Raw genomic sequence first — 18705 nt, 5'->3', positions numbered from 1 at the left:
GAGGACTCTGAGTGCAGAGCAGGGTCTTGACAGTGTTTAGCTTGGGACTTTTCCTACCTTGATGTGATCTGATTTTCATATTGGAAAAGCAAAAATGCCTCCTGATGAAGTGTGAGGCAGGGACATCTGTGACAGTTCCACTACTGAAAGTTGTTTTTTAAAATACTGCCCCAGGACATAAACTGTTTTAAAGACTTGGGTTCAAAATTTTCTTCAAGTGGAAAGTAACACAGAGCAGAGGTGTGTAATGTGTCTTAAGTTTTTGAGCAGATATACAGCAGCTGAGTATGCCACTGCAAGTATGATCCCATTTGTGTTCAGAGTAGCAGGGATAATTCTGTGTGAGAGACATAGCTATGACATTTCAGATGACTGTGTCATTGTCAGTGGCACACAGTATGTGTTTGCAGGCAGTTTGGTTGTGGTTATCCTGTTGTAACTATCACTATAGGTTGTGGGTTTGTGATGCTAATGATGAGATTAACTGTATCACTACTTGGTCTGCTGCCCCATTGCACTCAAGGCCATTACACTCTTCACAGGAGCAGCTGTGAATTGCTTTTTGTGGTATGTTTGCATCACGGCATACAGTAAGGGTGTTTCAACATGGTAATTGTTGGTTCACTGGTGCAGTTTCTACTGTGCTGTCACTGCAATTCATAGAGTTGTTACTGCAGTTGATATAATGTGTTGGTTGAAAACAGACTGGCCATGACAGTGAGGTCAATACAGCTACGTCACTGCAGGACCATGTTCAGAATGGTGTGTTTTCATGAAATGTGATATTAGTGTTCCATAGCATGCTGGGGTCATTTCAGAACATACAGTGTGCTTATGCTGTCATCTGCAGTATTGTGATGCTTTGCTTATGCTGGAGTTGTACCAGAGCAGAGGTCTAGCCCAGTGCTGTCCTGTGGGGAAATGCATTCATTCATTTTTCTATGCTGCCTGCATATGTTTGCTAAGAATATGAGTGAGTCATTCCACTTGACTGTGTCATGGCCTGATGTATGTTCATTTCTGGGCATAGTAGGTATATTTCTGTTCTCCTCAAACCCTAAGATTTGTTGAAGGCAACAGGGTCTGTTTGGACCCCTGTAGGTGATGATGGAACAGCGCTACTGTCTGTGGCGAGCCTGAATTGTTTCACAGTGTGATTTTTTGTCACCACAGCTGACTTGTTTGTGTTATTCTATATGGCTGCTTTATTGCAGGTCAGCAATAGTCTTAATGACACCGGAGACACATGCAGTTATATTGCCTCAGGTGCTAACCCTATGTCCAACCATCACACAGAGTTGTGGGGTGTATACACAGCAGTTTATGGATGTGCAGATGGGCTGAGCAGATTCTGGAGTCTTTCAAACTCTCACAATGTTTTTCTCCTACTTTCTCTGGGACTGCTGTTTTATGCAGCATGGGTGAGTTTCCAGTGGCTGGCAGCTTGCAGAAATGGTGTATCTCTGCAAACAGGAGCAGTCACAGGGGACCAGGCTCACTGTGTTCATACACACAAGTCTAGATAACACTCCCTGCGATTCTAGATGAAAATATAAATTGAAGAGGGAGTTTATTCCAAGTGATCACCCACTTCTCCCTCCTGGAGGTCTTTGGCTAGTGAGACCCCTGGAAGGACATAAGAAAAGCACCTGCTCATCCTGCACCTCTATAAATAAACTGCAGGAGGATGTCAGAAAAGGGAGAGTGTGTATAGGAAAACAGAGGAGGGGGAAACTGGATGAAGCAGAAGACAGTGAATAAGCAGCACAGCGCTGACAGAAATGTGGGCTGCTGCACCAGGAATCTGGAGGTCAGTCTGTAAGCAGGAGAAACAGGATACATGTGTTTGTGTGAGGTGTCTGCACACACGCTGGGATTTTGGGGAGTACACTTTGCTCAGAAAGAAGTCAGGTAAGGGAGAGTTAACAGCTTACATCACAGAAAGCAGTTTGGACAGAATGCCCTGCTTCCAGAGCTTATAGTGCTGCTTAGTTTGGCAGGGGCTGCTATTCTCTGAAGACAAACTGGTCTGGCTGTAGTTGTATTTGTGTGCATCTCTGATTGTGTATTTGTATCTCTAGGAATGCACGCCTATTTGGTTTTTGTATTTCTGTGTTAGGATCACTGGTCTCTACTTATCTGTGCCTGTGTACTGGGGTGAGTGGCAGGTTGGACCCGTATTTTTGTGCATGCCTATGGAGACCTAGAAAATGTGTATGTTAAGCTGTGTATATTATTGCCTAGTAGGAGGATGGATACTGTGGATCATATGGATATCTGGGCATGTATGGCTCAGTATTAGTGCTATGTATTTTTATGAATGCGAGGTATTTGTATTCACATTTTGAGACTATATGTGAATGTTGTATATTTGTATGTATATTCTGAGTGTATGTGTTGTTACATACTTGGAGTATCAATGTATCTTTGTGGTTGCTGGATATGAATATGTAGCCTGCTAGTGCTGTGCACTTCTGTACATAGTTTGTACAGATGTGTATTTGCATTGAGGTTATATATTTGTGTGTATGTTATATATATATTTATATATACACATATTGGTTGTTTTTGCCTGTATAAAGGCTGTTTATTTATGTAAATATTCTGTATTTGTTTACATTATTTGATTCTGTACATGTTAATTTAAGGAAATTACTTTGAGTTACAGGTTCTCATTTAGTTAGTGTACATATACTTTTGTAAGTTATTTGTTTTTTCAGAAATTACATTTAATTGACATGCACCTACATTAGTACCTCTGTGTGTCTCAGTTTGCATTCTTGTGTCTTTAATGTTAATTTGCTATGTTTTGTGGACGCTACTTATGCATAGAGCTTTTCTTTACATTTATTTGTGTGAGTACCATAAGTGTGTGCTTTTATGACTGCTTATTATGGGTAGTTAGTTCGTGGTTAGATATTTTTCCACTTTTTGACTCATTCTTGGGAGTGGTTGTTGCAGCTAACATGTCAACAAGAGTCAGGCAGCTACAACTCCTCCTAGTGTCTCTGCCTCCTCAATGATTCTACCTGTGCAAAGGCTGCTCCCCAGTTTTGCTAGATGCCTGGTTCTCTGGATCTTCTTGTTCACTTTAGATGAGTCTTACATTGGCTCTGCCTGCAATCATGGAGGTGGCTGTTATAAGTTGTCATGGATGTAAAGAGTATGGGAGTCAGAGGAGCATGGTGTCTGAACCCATGAGGGTCCCAGGTTAATGCGCAGTGGGTGACAGAATCAACTGCAAAAGGAATCAGAAATAGCTGGCAATGTGCAGGCAAATGGTATTTTCGAGGGTTGTTGGTATAACAGTGGATGAGGATGCCATGACAAGTGAGAGACACTGGTTTGGGGTCAAGTGACATAGCAATGAGACATAAGGGCAATACTGCCATGGAATAAAGGTGACATGGCACTGACACAAAACATGGGTCATGGTGACATGCCAATGACCCAGGCTGATCTGTCAGAACAGGGAGAGCTGGGATCTGTCCATCAGCTGAATAAGGCAAGGGAAAACAGGAGGAGGAGGGTGAAGAAGATCAGAGGCAAGTCAACAGACCTGTACCTGGGCTGTAGGACCCAGATCACCAGTAGTTTGGGACATGCAGCGTCTCCACAGGATCAGTTGTGTCCTGGTGTGAAGGGCCAGGACAGCCTGTTAGCAGTGGCTGCTTGCTCACAGTGATGGAGAGCAGGGATAACACAGTGATGACATCAGGTGGTGGCCATATCCTGTGAAGGTAGCCATGGACCATGGGGACTGTGGGCAGGGGCATTATTCCCAGTTGGTGGAAAAACAAAGAACCTAACAGGCAGTAAAACAAAAACAAAGGAGACTTGGTAGCACCTGACAGCCCTAATTCATCACAGCCCAAGATTTTTTTCCCCCATCATGTTCCCATTATATTTGTTTGTAAAAGTGGAAATCAATTTTGAAGGTAATTTTCTGGAAAGAATGGAAGGGAGGTGGGAGGGCCGGATAAGGCAGAGATGGCAAGAGGAAAAAAAAAAATTTAGGCCAGGCGCAGCCCAGGGGCAGCTCTTGGCAAGGTGAAAGAAAATTGCATATTCAATCTCCATCCATGAATCTCCCTTGCTGCTGCCCGCCTCCTGCTCGAAAACAATGAAGGCTTTCTCCCCTACGCTGCACAACGCCTGAGTATCAGCGCTCACTTTAACTTCAGGGTCATTAATTCACCTGATTATTGCAGGAGAGGAGAGGGTTGCAGAGGCATCCATTCTAAAGAGCCCTCCCTTAGCTCATCCTTTGATTAGTTCAGGGTGGGGGGAGCTGAGATAATGTGTTGTCTTGGACACAGTTTAAAATGGGAGGGGTTGAAGAGGGGGTGGAAGGAGGTAGAGAGGAAAAGATGTGGCCCAGCTTGTTGTGGAAGGGAGGGTTGGAGAGCAGTCATTCTTGCATCCCTCTGCTGTGGTGTTACTGCAAATTAAAAGTAGCATGTTCCACTTCGTAGCTATCCTTCAGGGAGGGGAGGGGCATGGGTATATGTCGGCATGGGGATGGGGGGATCTTATCATTGCTTCCTCAGCAGCCCAGCGTAGTGTCACCCTGTGAGGTGACATTTGAATTTACAATTCCGCAGAGAAAAGCCATTAATTCACAAATTAACATTTCTCCCTCTCTCTCTCTCTAGCTCTTTCTCTCTCTCTCTCTCTATCTCACATGGATGTGCAAGCAATTGAAAAGACAAAGGAAATAGCCTTAAGGAAGAGACTTTACTGCTACTCTGTCTGTGCAGAGATTGCTACTACTGCTTCTAGATAGATAAACCAATTACCTGAGCTGCTCTGCTCATGGCAGCCTGCTATTACCTCCTTTTGTAGAGCTGATTCCATTGCCGGATTACACTGTGTGTATCTCATTAATGTAAACCAGCATGATACTGGGCGCTGTTTCTGACCCTTCTTGCCATAGCCCCTTGCTCTGCAGTGGAAGAGGGAACTGGGAGAGGAGTTGAAGAGAGGTGACAGTAGGCACAACATACTTCCTAGAGCAGGCTACACACAGAGCTCATTAGAATAGCTGGGCTAAGCTTAGAGGAGATGGGGGCTTCCCTTCTGTGGAGCAGATCTCATGACATTAACCCTGATCTCTTCCATGTCTTGGTGAGCACCAAGGGTGCTGTGCAAGAGGTCTTGTGTATGGGCACCAGATATGGGCAGTCTCTTGCATTCTCAGCTCTACATGAAGTTTTCAACAGGTGTAGAAATGCGTGTGGCAAGCAGACACAAAGGTGTGAGTACAAAAGCTGCCTATCCATAGCTATTGCACACGAGTGACTGACTCACAGAGGAACACAACAGAGCTCAGAATAAGAAGCAAGAGTAAGCACTTCAGCTTACACATTGAGAGGGCCAGATTTCTCTGTAGTGCAACTCTATTGAAAGCAAGTAAAGGATGCCTGTAGACACGTTCTCGTCTAAGACAAACACTAGACACTACTTCTACACAACTCTGTTGTCTTCTAAATCCTCCTGTTGCTCTTTTCTGCCACTTTCTTTCTCATGTACTTCTGCTATCACTGCTGCTGTGGCTGCTTGGATGGTGCGCACACACACACACACACACACACACATGCACACACACACACGTAGGCACTCAGCCACACCCTGGTGCCACTGCAGGCACATATCTGTGATGCTGCCAGCCTAGATATGCAAACTCATACCTCTGCAGGCACGGCTTCTCCCCACCTGCTCTGGTGAGGTCTCTTCAGTGGCTCCAAGACTACCTGCTGCGGGACACACTGGCAGTCAGCTTTCTGAGCACCTTCTGGCACTCTCTGCAGACTGCCTTGTAGGAACATGCTGGCTACCCTGCCCTTTAGCCTGATCACACAGATATATGTGTTTGGGGAGAAAATGTCCAAGCAGTGTTGTTTAAATAAAGACTTGCACATACTAATGTGCAGTTATCCAGGTAAAAGAAAAATGGACCAGAATGGCTGTTTCTAGAAACCTAGTCTCCACATGCTCAGTGGTTGGAGCATGTGCCTTTCTTCAGCATTGCCTTGGGTCTTTAAATCTTCCTAAAAACTTATCCTTTTAACAAGAGCATCTGCCTCTCTGACATTCCCTGTGCCCCACACCGTGCACAGCACATGGCTGGGGAGCATCATCCCGCAGCTGGTGCTGGAAGACGGATCACGATCAGCGGAGGAATCGGCAGGCAGTGCCAGTAATTCAAACCATCCTGACCGTTCAGTGAACCTGAACCTGCTGACCTTGACAGCACTAGACAGAAGCGGCCTCAGGAATCCCAACCTTTAGAGAGGCATTGGCTGGAGGATGGCTCCTGCTCTCTCCCTTTCTTTCTTTCTTTTTTTCTTTCTATTCGTGATCACATCCAGCAGCCAAGGGGGCCCAACAGTCAGTCCCCAGTGCACCAATTAGCTCCTAATTTGTCTATCTCTGCACTCCCAAGTCTACATCAGTGTAACGTTAAGCATCGCTTGCTGTTCATAGATGTAAATCATTTCTATAGAGGAGTGTCTTTTTGTGATAAAGGAAAACACTAAGCACCTTGTTCTCAGTCAGGGCCACAGAAACCCCTCCTCCCAAAATGAGAGCTGCTGCTCCTGCTGTTTGGAAGGAAAGCAGAAGCTCTTTACTTCCCTAAGTGATAGTATCAGATCCTCTAGCCTTGTTTCACTGGATCCCGGGGGAACAACAAGATCTCACCAAGCGATTAGCCCATGAGAATCTTGGCTGGATAGATGAGGGGCAAGGAAGCAATTTGATTGGAGGGGAGAAAGTAAGAAAAACCAGTGTGTTTATTTTGTCACCAGACCTTGCTTGAAAAAAATGCAATTTGTGAACATTTTATGATGCTTTCAGGACTTTCAGGACTCCAGCTATCTCTGCTGATAAAACAGCACTTTGTGTTGGCCTGCAGAGGCTATTCTAAGCTCTAGGATACTGCATATGAGGGATAACTCTCTTAGTAGTAGATGGCTGGAAAGAAGCAATTACAGATACATATTTGTATCTATCTATTGACACACACCAGACATATTCTGTCTTCTGTCTGTCTCCATCCATAGCTCTTTGAAGATGATTTTTCCAAGAATCAATCAGATAAAATAAAGGATGCTTTAAATAGGGGTCAAATGCAATTCATGCCCATCTTAAGCCCCTTTAAAATGTCAGAGTTGTGTTAAGAGGCCTAAAAATAATGCCTAGATTCACATTTTCCTTTCACTTTTCTTCATTCATCCAAGCATCTTACTGCTTACATCCCAATAGGTTCAAGGTACAAAGGCCTCTTCCTACAGAGGTCAACAGCTGCAGGAAAACACATATGAGTACAGAGCCAGAACAGGAGCCAGGTCATGGGTATCACGGTTTCCTTTTGGATGTGCATCAGGTCAGGATTTCTTTCTCTCTTTGGCCCTGCCTTTTTTTTGGTCAGAGGAGCTATTCTGGTTTTAAGGTAGGGGATCTGCATTGGAACAGATTTCTAGACATAAACCTTAATGAGGTGATTGTTGTTATGAAATGTCCATCAGACCTTGAGTGCCTTCTACTCCTCTCTTAAATGCTCTAGAAAAGGCTGTTATAAAGGACAGGTATACTTCCATTCCTGGTTTCCCAAAGGACTTGGTGCTCTTTTGCTTTGGCTTTCGGCACCTAGTCTGATAAGAGGTAGGCCTTGAACAGAAGGGCTGACTTTCCAAGAAGATAAGAACTGTTCTAGAGTTTGGGACAACTTTATTAAATCCCAGCAAACAAAAAACAATACTCCACTAGCTAATCCTCAAAGATACTTGTGGCTCTTCTCTGCAGAGACCTCACTTGTTTGTGAAACTGATTGCTGCCCATGGCTGGGCCCTCTCTTGTTTGGAGACTACCTTTTACAATTTGGAACATATTGCAATATACATTTTATAGAGATCACATTAGTATAGGTTCCTTCATGAACCTATAATGGCCTTCATGTGACCTCATGCAGAAAGATGACAAATTATTCTACTAATGGTTTACAGTTATTATAGGAATGAGGATTCAAAAAAAATATTTTGCATGGTGATGTTTCAAGCAGATTGCTGCCTATTGCAAGCCTGTAGCTCTTTTATTGCATGGCATTTCACAATTATCCATCCTGTATCATATGTTGTTTATTAACCTTCCCATTCTTAAGATCTCATTTTCTACTGAAATGTGGCTGACTCTCAGGTGGACCATGGCAGATGTTGAACAATACAGAGCATCAACTGTGAAATTTTGCTGTGCCATGTCCAAATGAAACCACAGGAGAATTAAGATATGCTGTGGGTAATCACTCAGGCTGGATTTTGTTCAGGACAGCCAGGTTAATGTCTGCACTCTTGCAAAAAATGCCATGGGAATTTTAATGACTCTGAGTGATTGGAGCCTTTGTTTTATGGCACGTCAAAAATGGCAGCTCTAAAAACACTCTGCTTGAATACTGGTTCAGTGCTGACTCAGAAGAGCTTCCAATAACATGATTCACAAGTATCTGGCTCAGGGGCAGGTACAGACTCCTTTGACTGATGAGGTTAAGGTAAAAGTGTACATGAGGGGAAAATAGGTGGAATGAAAGGAAGGGAAAGTCTAGAGGGAAACAGAAGGAAAGAAGACATATTAGTGGGGGACCAAGCCGATGGAACCAAGCAGTCTAAAGGGGAATTCATATTTTCTAGACTGTCCATGGTCTGACCCAGATCTGCTGAGTCTATTTGCTGGTGTCTTCTCAGTGCTCTCCACTGGAATCTCAGGGATTCCCACAAACTGGGAGCTGGAACTGCATGGTGACACTCCAGCTCTGGGCTCCCTGCTTTGTGTCTAGCAGCCCTGATAGCAGTGTTGATTTCCATGTCAGGCAAAGCACTGCTTGAGAAAAAAAAAACCCCTCCAAGTGTGGCGGTGTCAGCGCTCGCTGTTGTTCGACAGTGTAAAATTAAATTAATAAAGCCCCCAACACAGGAAAACATAACAGGAAATTAATGGCCTTTACTGTCGCTCTGATGCAGTCATTTGCAACCCTGCTTTCCGCACCAAAGACTTCATAAATGCAAGCAGTTTCTCTAAACAAGCATAGTTAGGGCAGCATGCGATGTAATTTTTTGTGTTGCTTCTCTCCTTTGGAGCTAACAAAAGCCACCCCTTTTTTATATGCTCACCAAGGGGGATCCTGCCAAGAAGTAGCTCCCCAACAAACATGCTTAGGAAGATGAGAGAAGAGAGTTAAGCCACACCAATGATGCTGAGAGCATCACCTTCTCTGGCAGAGAGAAAGCATATCTTCAGAGCTCCCTGCAGCAGCAGCTGTACCCGAGGACACTGCACTACAGGCACTGTTGTGGACACCACAACAGCATAAATCAGCATAACCGTTCTGATAACTTTTAGGACGTGTAAATCAGTATAACTACTGAATGCAAGAGACTTACAGATTTATACTGACCAGAGGATCTGGCTCACTATATGAGAATGCCAGTTGCTACTCTGTCAATGTAAACAAAGCAGTGTACTGGATTCTAGAGGCAGCTGCATTTCTGTTTGTCTAACAGTCAAACCTAATAGCACTAGTAAGAGATACTGGACCTAGGAAACTACTACCTAGGCTAAAACCCCTTAGGAAACTACTACCTAGGCTAAACTTGCACACCCACACATGCTGTAGTACATGTTGTATACACATCTGAGACAGCTGCTTGCATCCTAACACCTGGAAAGACTTTTGCTGGCATTTTCAGTAAGGCTGGATGTGCTGATTTTTACTATCCAACACAGACTTCATTTCCCAGATGCTCTTGTCCAAATTTGCAATCATACACTTAGATACAGTAGTAAATACATATGATTTTCATATGCATATACACACTCGCTTCCTTAAATGCATTTTACATGCTCCCATGATAATCCAAGACTGATCTGGGCACACACTTCATTACACATTTGCACACACAATTCATTACATTTACATTCTCATTGAGCACTGCCATTTTTGCTCATATAAGCCCTGTATTCAAGCTGCACTGCCTGTCCCTGCTCCATCTAGGGTTCTCAGTCATACACAACCCCTGTGTAAAAAGCACTGCTGTCAGGCATCAGCACACATCTCACTCTTCCTCAGTCAGGCACACTCACTTCCCTGCATGAGCAGCCTTCCTTACTCACCAATTCCTCATGTGAGCTATACCCTCATTTCAAAACATAAAATCCGTTGTTTCTGAGCCTTTCTGATTTAAGTCTGAGCATGTAAAAAAGAAATACACACAGTCTATGTGTTGCTGACACACTTAAACTACAGAGACACATGGACCAGCAGAGTACTATCAATTAGCATACTGAAATTCAGGTTTGTTGATTCCCTTGAGGCAAATGGACACAGGAATCTGTACAAGAGTGGAGTTCATGAAGGCTGATGGTCTTCCTTGAGGTGATAATCCTCCAGTACTTATGCCCTACTATCCCTATTTCTGCAGGATACTGTACATAACCTGAACTTATTCTGTATCTTCTTTCACCATCGCAGCGTAGATCTCTGATAACATTCCTTCTCTGTGCATTCCTGAATCTTGCCAGCCCCTTCCATGCTCCATCATCTCTATTCTGCACTCACTTAGGATCCTTCCCATCTGAATTTGAGGTTCATCTTTCTCCCCACCAGTTACCACAATCAAAGCACTCAGAATTCTTGCAACACTACTACATGCTAAAACACAGAACTGACCCATCTAGAGATGACATCTTCTTTCGCACTGTCTAAAAAAGCACAAAAATTCTCCTGGAAGGAAATGCACCCAAAATTTACAGCCTTCCTTTTCCAAACCTCTAACTTGTGGGGCAAGAAAGGCGAAAAGATCACCAGGTAAGGACTGCCAGTCCTTGCGCTTATCCTTACTGGGGGGAGTACAGTATTAGTTCAATAATTACTGAGGATGCAAACAGTGTCTCTAGAAACATTGTGACAGCTAGACTGGATGAGCTTGTGTGGATCAGGACATCAGTACCAGACAATCCAGGCCATCTGAAAATTTGTGACCCACTACCTCAGGACAAGGTTCTTCTCCTTGGTCTCTCTCTTGGTTAGGGGTCAGTTCAGACACAGATGCAGGATGTGTGCTATTCCCAGGGGGAGCTTGAGACCCAGGTTTGAAGGCCAGCTCTGCTGGTGCTGGGGTCCTTCGTGTTGCACTGAAGGCAGCGCGAGGGCCTGTGCAAAGCTGGCTGCCCTGAATGACAAGCACTGGCTATCGATCGCGTTCTGAACTCGGCCCAGCCGATAGAAGGTAATTAATGACTCCATTTGCCTCAGTACCGAGGAGAACAATTGAGTTTGAAACTGCAACAACTGGCAGTGTGGGGAAAGGCCCCCCGGGATGGACAGGAAAGCTGCCTGACAGGCCCAGGCTGCATGGGGACAAGGGAACACATCAGAGGGGGAAAAAAGAGAAGAGAAATCGGAAAAAGGGAAAGAGCAGTCTTAACACAAAAATGTGATTTGGGACGGGCCAGCACATGTATCCACAAATGCTAAGGGCGTGGGAGAGGGCTGCTCTGAGTTGAGCACCCCGGCAGGGATGGTGCAGGCAGGCTGCAAGAGATGACAGGGTCGCCTTGCTGGTGCAGAGGAACAGCATTGCAGCAGCCAGCTCAGCACCACTGCATCAGACAGTTGTGCTTCCCTCGGAGCCTTTGACAATTAGATGGGTTCTGCTGTGTCACCTGGCTGGCAGTTCTCATGCCAGTCACATTCGCTTTTGTTATGACTGTGATTTTTATTGGTAGAGCTGCAAGGGCCCAGCTGAGATCAGGGCCCCATGGCACTGCAGGCAGACGTCATAGGGATAGTAACAGCCCCTTCCCTAAAAGAGAGCAGTATCACCATGTTTGTGTGGTAGCTGCACAGCTTCTCATGACCTTCCTAGATGTTTCTGTACCATAAAGATCTCCCTATGTCAGCAATACTTCTGAGTTATTTGTTGAGATGGTCTTGTCCCACCCTGAGCAAGAGTTCTGTCTGTCACTTGTAACCAGGGAAGTAATGAATTATGCTACTTTGCGCTACTTGTACATTTTGGTGTTTTTGTGGCTTCCAGACCTGAGAATGTCTCTTTGTTTTGGAATTATTTAATGGGCATATTCCCTGTGTCGGATGTAGTCAAGGTTGTTCTGTTGTTCTTTGGCACAGCATTTCCTTGTTATCTGTCAGAATAGCTCTGTAACACCCGTGGAGCATTTCTGTGTCTTGTGTTGAGGGTTTACTCTAAACATTTGCTGTGTGTACTCCCTTGGCTGTCCCTTGTAGGAGAGATATTTCCTGTCACATGTGCAAGGCCTGATCATACTGACAGCAATGTGTGCCTTTGTGAGGGACACAGTGATTGAGGCCATGGTTTGACTCTCAAGCAGTTTGTTAAGATTCTTATGATTTAAAAGAGAGGTTTCCCTTCCACTAAAAGGGAACTGGGAAAGGTGATGATGCTGCTTCCTATTGGGTACAGTTAGCACAGTTACCCATGTGGCATCCTCAGACTCATCCTGCAGCTGAAGTCCTCCTTTACTCCTTTGAACAGGACCCCTTCCAATATCTGCTTTCTTGGCAAATACCTGTCCTATAAGCTTTTAGCATTGTTCTTCATCAGCTGAAGTGACTGTTGCCCACCACAGTGCCATTCCTCCTGGGATCTGATAGACTTTCCCAAATCAGATTTTCCCCATAGGCCCTTTCTTCACAAGCACCTTCAGCCGTCTGATGGACTCCATCTCTTCTCCAAAGTCCTCTCTGGTCTTTTCTGCCACCTTTGCTCACACCCACATGGCTGTCAGCTCTCATACTTTGTGTATTACACTATTTGAAGCTTCTCCTGATAGTCCAGCTTACAGAGTCATACCCTTAGATGAGAATTCAACTTTAATCTAAAATCAGATATAAGTGTCTGGCCCTTGCAGTTTCAAGGAAAAAATGAAAACACATCCTCTGCAGGTTTTGACACCAGAAGACAAACACAGGGGACTTACAATCATTTGGTTTTGAAGAAAATAAAACTATCTGTGACTGTGAATGTCTCAGCTTTAGCAACACAAGACACAGAAATCTGTCTTTCAGGATCACCTCTGTGAAACCTTCTCTGCTTCAAAAGTAAAATAAATATGCACAATTCATATAATTGTTCTGTGAAGTTTGGGATTCATGCATTCTACCGTTACTAAGGCAAATCCTACTGCAAGTTGTTTAGACAAGATCAGCATCGAGGTACCCTGCAGGCCTCTGTCAAAGTTTCCTTTGAGATTCCTAAAATCTGATTTTGCAGATTTTAAAGCATAGGCTAGGGCAGAGTGGCCCATCCCCCTCCTTCATCCCTCTCCCCTCCAGGAATTTCAACCTAAACTAAAGCATTGTCTTTTGCCTTACAACTTTTGTACCCCTCTCTATCCATTTGCTTGCTTTGATCATTCTTATTTCTTATTTAACCCCATTCTTTACCCTTCTCCTTCCTTCATCCTTCTCTTTCATTTCCTGTAGACTGTACAGATGCTCTCTCATCAGCTGGTCCTGGGTTTCCCAAATACACATACACGCTTATGTGTGCACATGCACACACACACACTCTGACATAAATAAATAAATAAATAGAAAGGTCAGTGAGCAGAGCAGCAATAACCCCTAAAACAGTACTATCAGAGGGACATGATTGATCAATTGAATTCCATAGCGGCTCAAAAATGTGGGATTAAGTAGTGTATTATACGCACAATGAGTTGAGGCATGATGTTCATTTCAAGTTCATTTCGCCAGCCCTCTGCCACCAGATCAGGCAATCAATAGGGGCAGCAGATATCATATATCACCTCTCTCCGTGCTAGGCAGAGAGCACCATAATCTCCCGCAAATTTAGAGTGACAGATTTGTCAAGATCTGAAGGGCCCCTGAATAAATGAAGGAAAAGAGACTCTTACAGCGACTCAGGAAAGCTGTGATTTCAGCTTCTTCACACAAAGGTATGGCCTGTGCACATGCAGGAGACACATGTGCACAGGGCTCTGAAGGCAGACAGTATTGCAAATACCTGTGCATGTGTGCACAAATCTGTGTAACCACTCAGGGCAACTCACTAAGGGTAAAATCTAGTTTAATGACAATCAGCGAAAGTTTTACTGTGCATCAGTCCACTCACACCAAACACCATGTGGAGTTTAAGGCTGCCAACCTTGAAAATCAGGTATAGCCAAAACCAGCAGCCACAAATGCCTGGTCAAGTATGTACTGTGATGCAGAATCTAAAGAATAACAGAATAATTATCTCCTGCAAAAATACTCATGTGTATTAGTGTTATGGTGTGTACAATCATACACACTGACTGACATGTGGAAAAATCCTCAAAGACAAACAGCTTCACAGGCTGCAGACAGGTTGAGGCTGATACAGAAACATTTTTTTTTCCTGAGTCTGGACCCAGGAGTTCTGTGCTAGCTTTCTGCAGGGAAGACCAGAATTCTAGTCCTCCTGAAATTCAGCACCTGCAGAAACAGCCCAGTGTCATATAAAACATGAAAACCGTACTGACCCACACAGTGTGCAGTCCACCAAGCCTAATCCTTGCTTTGTTTTCTTAGTCAAATCTGTCATGAACTCCAGATTTCAGGAAATTTTTAACTTTCTCTTGAGCAAATAAGCCTGGGGAGAGGAGAAAACTCCAGGGATCAGTGCCAGTAAACAGCCTTGCTCTGGCTTGGGGTAGAAAAGAAAGAGAGAAGAGGCTGCTTGAGGGAAGGCTGCTGGCAGGGACAAATCAATATGTAATATTTTCTATGGTCTTGTGAGTGGTACTGTACTACGCTACTGTATATAATGTACTATTGATTATATCATATCGTATAATCACCTATAAACGGATATATCTCATAGCCAGAAGGCAGCAGGCTCAGTCATAACTCTGGGCCACCAGTTGGGCATTAACTGTGCCAGGAAAATACCATCTTGGCACTATCCATGAGCTAAAAGAGGAAGCAGCAGAATGGTATTGTTCTGGATGCTGCACAGTGAATGTCACTCCAGGCTCCTGGGAGCATCATGTGTCCATGAGCACCTCATGATTGCATGGGGGAAGGAAAAGGTCTATATAGAGCCCTCGCCCAATTTCCTGACAGCAGATTTCTGAGATTCACAGACTGGAGGCCACCAAGAAAGGCTTAAGTATGAGGCATATTAGTGAAAAACCAGGAAGATAATTGCAGCACAAGAGGGAGAACCTGATCTTAGGTTACTCAGGGTGATAAGGCAGGCAGACTTGTGTCTGATGAAGCACAGTAGGTAAGGATTCAGCATGGAGAGTATGGAGGTATATCAGCATGGATGAAGGAGAGATTATTGCCAAAGTTAAGCTGAGATGTGACAGCAGAAAGATACTCAGCACAGTTGGAGGAGATTATAATGAGAAGACTTGCCTTAGATGAGATGAGGGATTATGACAGAGGAAGATTCACTTCAGCTGGGACAGGAGGTTATAACAGACAGACTCACCTTGGATATGACAGATGCTAATAGCAGGAGACTTACTCTAGATAAAAAGGGGTTATAACAGAGAAAAATGCACCTCATTTGAGTTGGGGGATAACAGAGGGAAAAAACCAAACCAAACCCAGATAGGTGATCAGATGGTTTATCACAGGAAAAAAATCACTTTGGATGGGGTAGGGCATTTATAACGGACCCACAGCAGAGGGGATGAGTGGGATGATGTAAGAGACATGGGATGGCACAACAGAAAGAGAGACATCCTGGAGCATGGCAGGAAGCACTGCTGTGAGATTGGACTGTGTCAGAGGGCTGTTGTAGGGACAGAGATGCACTTCCAGGGAAGCTTCTACCAGAAGGCAGCTATATTCCTAGTAAGAACAAAGTAATACAAGAAAGGCTGAATCCCCCTGAGCAGGTGGGAATTTTGTAATTCCCACCTAGGTTTTGTAATACAATAATTCATTTTGGATAAGAAGGGAGACTGGCAGAGACAAAGATTCATCTCATTTTGGAGGGAGTTTTATAACAGAGATATGGGTCATGATAAATCACAAGCTACACATAGGTGAATGGGACAGAAACCAACATATGTTGGATGGGACAGCTGCCCCGCCGGGAGAGATTTGTCTCTGGTGAAACATGGAGTCAAAAACCAGATTTCCCTGTTATCTAAGGGGAATGAAAGGTTTATCTATGATATGATCAGATGAAATTAGAACAGTGATAGCAGCTCATAGGATTGGGGAGATACAACAGAGACTGTCTCCCCTCCAAACTGTAAGAGAGCCTTTTTCCCATTGCAGGCTCCCTCAGTTCTCTCCACTACAGCCCATCCTCAGCACTCTTGTTTCTCTGTGAACTGCCTCTCCAGTGGTCTTCTAGCGATGCTAATCGCTGTGCTTTGCTCCCATTTTATGCTCGGCAGTCGAGATTTGGCAATTTTTAACACTGAAAATCAGCGGAACCGAAACTCATCTCTGAGCTAAGCGCCATTCTCCACAGCCTCACTCATTCTGGGCAGGAGAATCCCACAGAACCCAGTGGAGCAGCCTGGCCATTCCATCAGAGAGAAGGGGGCTCCTCTTGGACCCCTGTAGCCTCCTCTTCCCTCAGGAGTGGCACAGCTACCTGGGTGGAGGCACAGAGCCTCCCTCTTTCCTGCTCTGTCCTTGTCCTGCATCCATTACCAATCCAAGCCAGGGTGGTGCTAACTCCCTGTTTTCTCTGTCTGTGCCCTGCAGATGTATCCGAGGGCTCAGTTCCCAATGGAGATTCCCAGAGCAGCGTGGACAGTTTGCGGAAGCACCTTCGTGGCGACACTTTCACCCAGCAGCAGCTGGAAGCTTTAGATCGAGTTTTTGAGCGTCCTTCTTACCCTGACGTCTTTCAAACATCAGAGCACATCAAATCTGAGCAGGTGAGGGCTTGGCCTGGTAATGGGAACCCACAGGCACTGCGAGGATGATGGCAGGGAGATTCCCTCACCAAAATCCCTCTCCTCCTCTCTGTCCCTTGTTATGATGCTGACCTGTTATTGCACATACCTTTTACAGCCCTTTCTATTCATAACTGTATCACTGTGCTTATACACAAGCTTTATCTCCTCTGGTAAATTTGCCATAAATGTGCACACTGTGCTCTCCTTATGTCCCCATGACCACTTTTCCCTCTGCACACAGACCTGTCTGTAGCTTGCCATGAACATGCCTACCCCCCATCTATGCTCACTGGCAGACAACACTGCATAGAAACTCCTGCACCCTGAGATCACACTGGTGACCAGCAAGCCACAGGGTTGGGTTTAAATGGATAATTTTCCTTCATGGCCCAAAGCTGACACTCAGCTCCTATCTCCAACATAGTTTTCCACACTTCTGCAGCTCTGCCACCTTTTCTTTACTCCCCCACTCTCCCAGCCTTTTATCCCAAAAGCTGTTTGTCTTAATAAAATGAAAATCAAAAGTCTTTTTAAACCGCCCCAAGCCATAAACCAACAAAGGAAGAGAAGGAGAGGTTGGCTGTGGACTCCCTTCATCCCAGAGTCCCTGGGTTTATTACAATGAATAACCTTTATTTACTTTCATTAGACTATTAAGCACCAGCACAGTCATTTTTCCCCCTGAAACTCTGAGCAGGGCCCATAAAGCAAATCCAAAGCCTAATTGAGTTCATTTTAATTTCTCTCCGATCACAGCGAATTACTCTGGTGATAAATCAGGGGGCAGGCTCACCCCCAGTAGAAGGCCTAATTTGCAGCTAATTACAAAACTGATTTCTACAGGAAGATCAATACAAGAAGGAATTGGAAATGACTAGGCAGTCCTAGCCAAGCAGGGACAGGGGCGGGGAGGGGGCAGCACGCGTGGAACCTGCTGGAGGAGGGGAAGATGTGGGGAGGGGGCTGGGGAAGTGCATGGAAAAAACCAGAGGAGAAAGAGCAGAAAATCAGTTTTAATTTAACGTAATATTAATCAGAGCAACTTTTCCTGCTGTTTTGTAGCCTTCCTGGTTTCTCCAGCTCCCGCGTCTGGTCTGGAGGCTGCCACAATAAAAAGGCAATTACCAGAGCCTTTCGGACAGGACACCCTTTCAGATTCAATGGCTCTCCCCCTCCCACCCTTCTGTTAGCCATGTGGCTCCCCCCTCCCCAATTTCATACCCCAATGCACAGAGTGACAGAGGCAGGGGATGAGGCTTCTTTGTTTTTAAAAAGCTAGGACAGAGGTAACAGCGGAGGGGAGACAGGCGACCCAGGCAGAGACCCTGGCGCCAGTGCGCCAACACTGGCTGCTTCCTACAGCCTGCCTGTCCTAGTCATGTCATTGTAGTCCTATGCCCCAGCTGTCCTTGTCACAAGGCAAACACCTCCCATCGCCACTCAGCCAAGAGGAGGGGATGTGGATTTCCCCTTTCTTTTCCCATGAGCTGGCACAGACAGCCATCCCCATCCCCACAGCATCAAATGAGGGTCCAGCCATACCACAGATACCAGGCCAGATCCCTCAACTCTCTTCCCCTTCACAGCATCAAGCAGGCAGGTGGGATAGTCCATCCTAGGATACCCCCTCCTCATCCCCCTCAACCTTCTTGTCACTTTATCTTCTCCATTTCCTCCTCCTCCTCCTCTTCCATCTGTGCAAGGGTTTGCATCTCTCCTCTTCCTCCCCCCCATCTGTACACCCTTCCCTTTCTC

General features: G+C 45.0%; 1 protein-coding gene across 4 annotated transcripts in view; it reads left to right on the top strand.

Moving 5' to 3' along the window:
• Positions 1-18705, top strand: part of PAX2 (paired box 2) — an 83293-nt gene that overhangs the window by 41063 nt on the left and 23525 nt on the right. For all 4 annotated transcript variants that reach the window (XM_071439006.1, XM_071439005.1, XM_071439003.1 and 1 more), the window contains exon 6: positions 16754-16929. In XM_071439006.1, the coding sequence (XP_071295107.1) occupies positions 16754-16929 (176 nt within the window). The remainder of the gene's footprint in view (positions 1-16753; positions 16930-18705) is intronic.

The sequence above is a fragment of the Agelaius tricolor genome, unplaced genomic scaffold (assembly GCF_023055355.1).
Source record: "Agelaius tricolor isolate 1412-34295 unplaced genomic scaffold, bAgeTri1.0.p SCAF_13, whole genome shotgun sequence".
Classification (NCBI taxonomy): domain Eukaryota; kingdom Metazoa; phylum Chordata; class Aves; order Passeriformes; family Icteridae; genus Agelaius; species Agelaius tricolor.
Note: the sequence above shows the minus strand (reverse complement) of the source record. Positions and strands in the feature narration are given on the sequence as shown.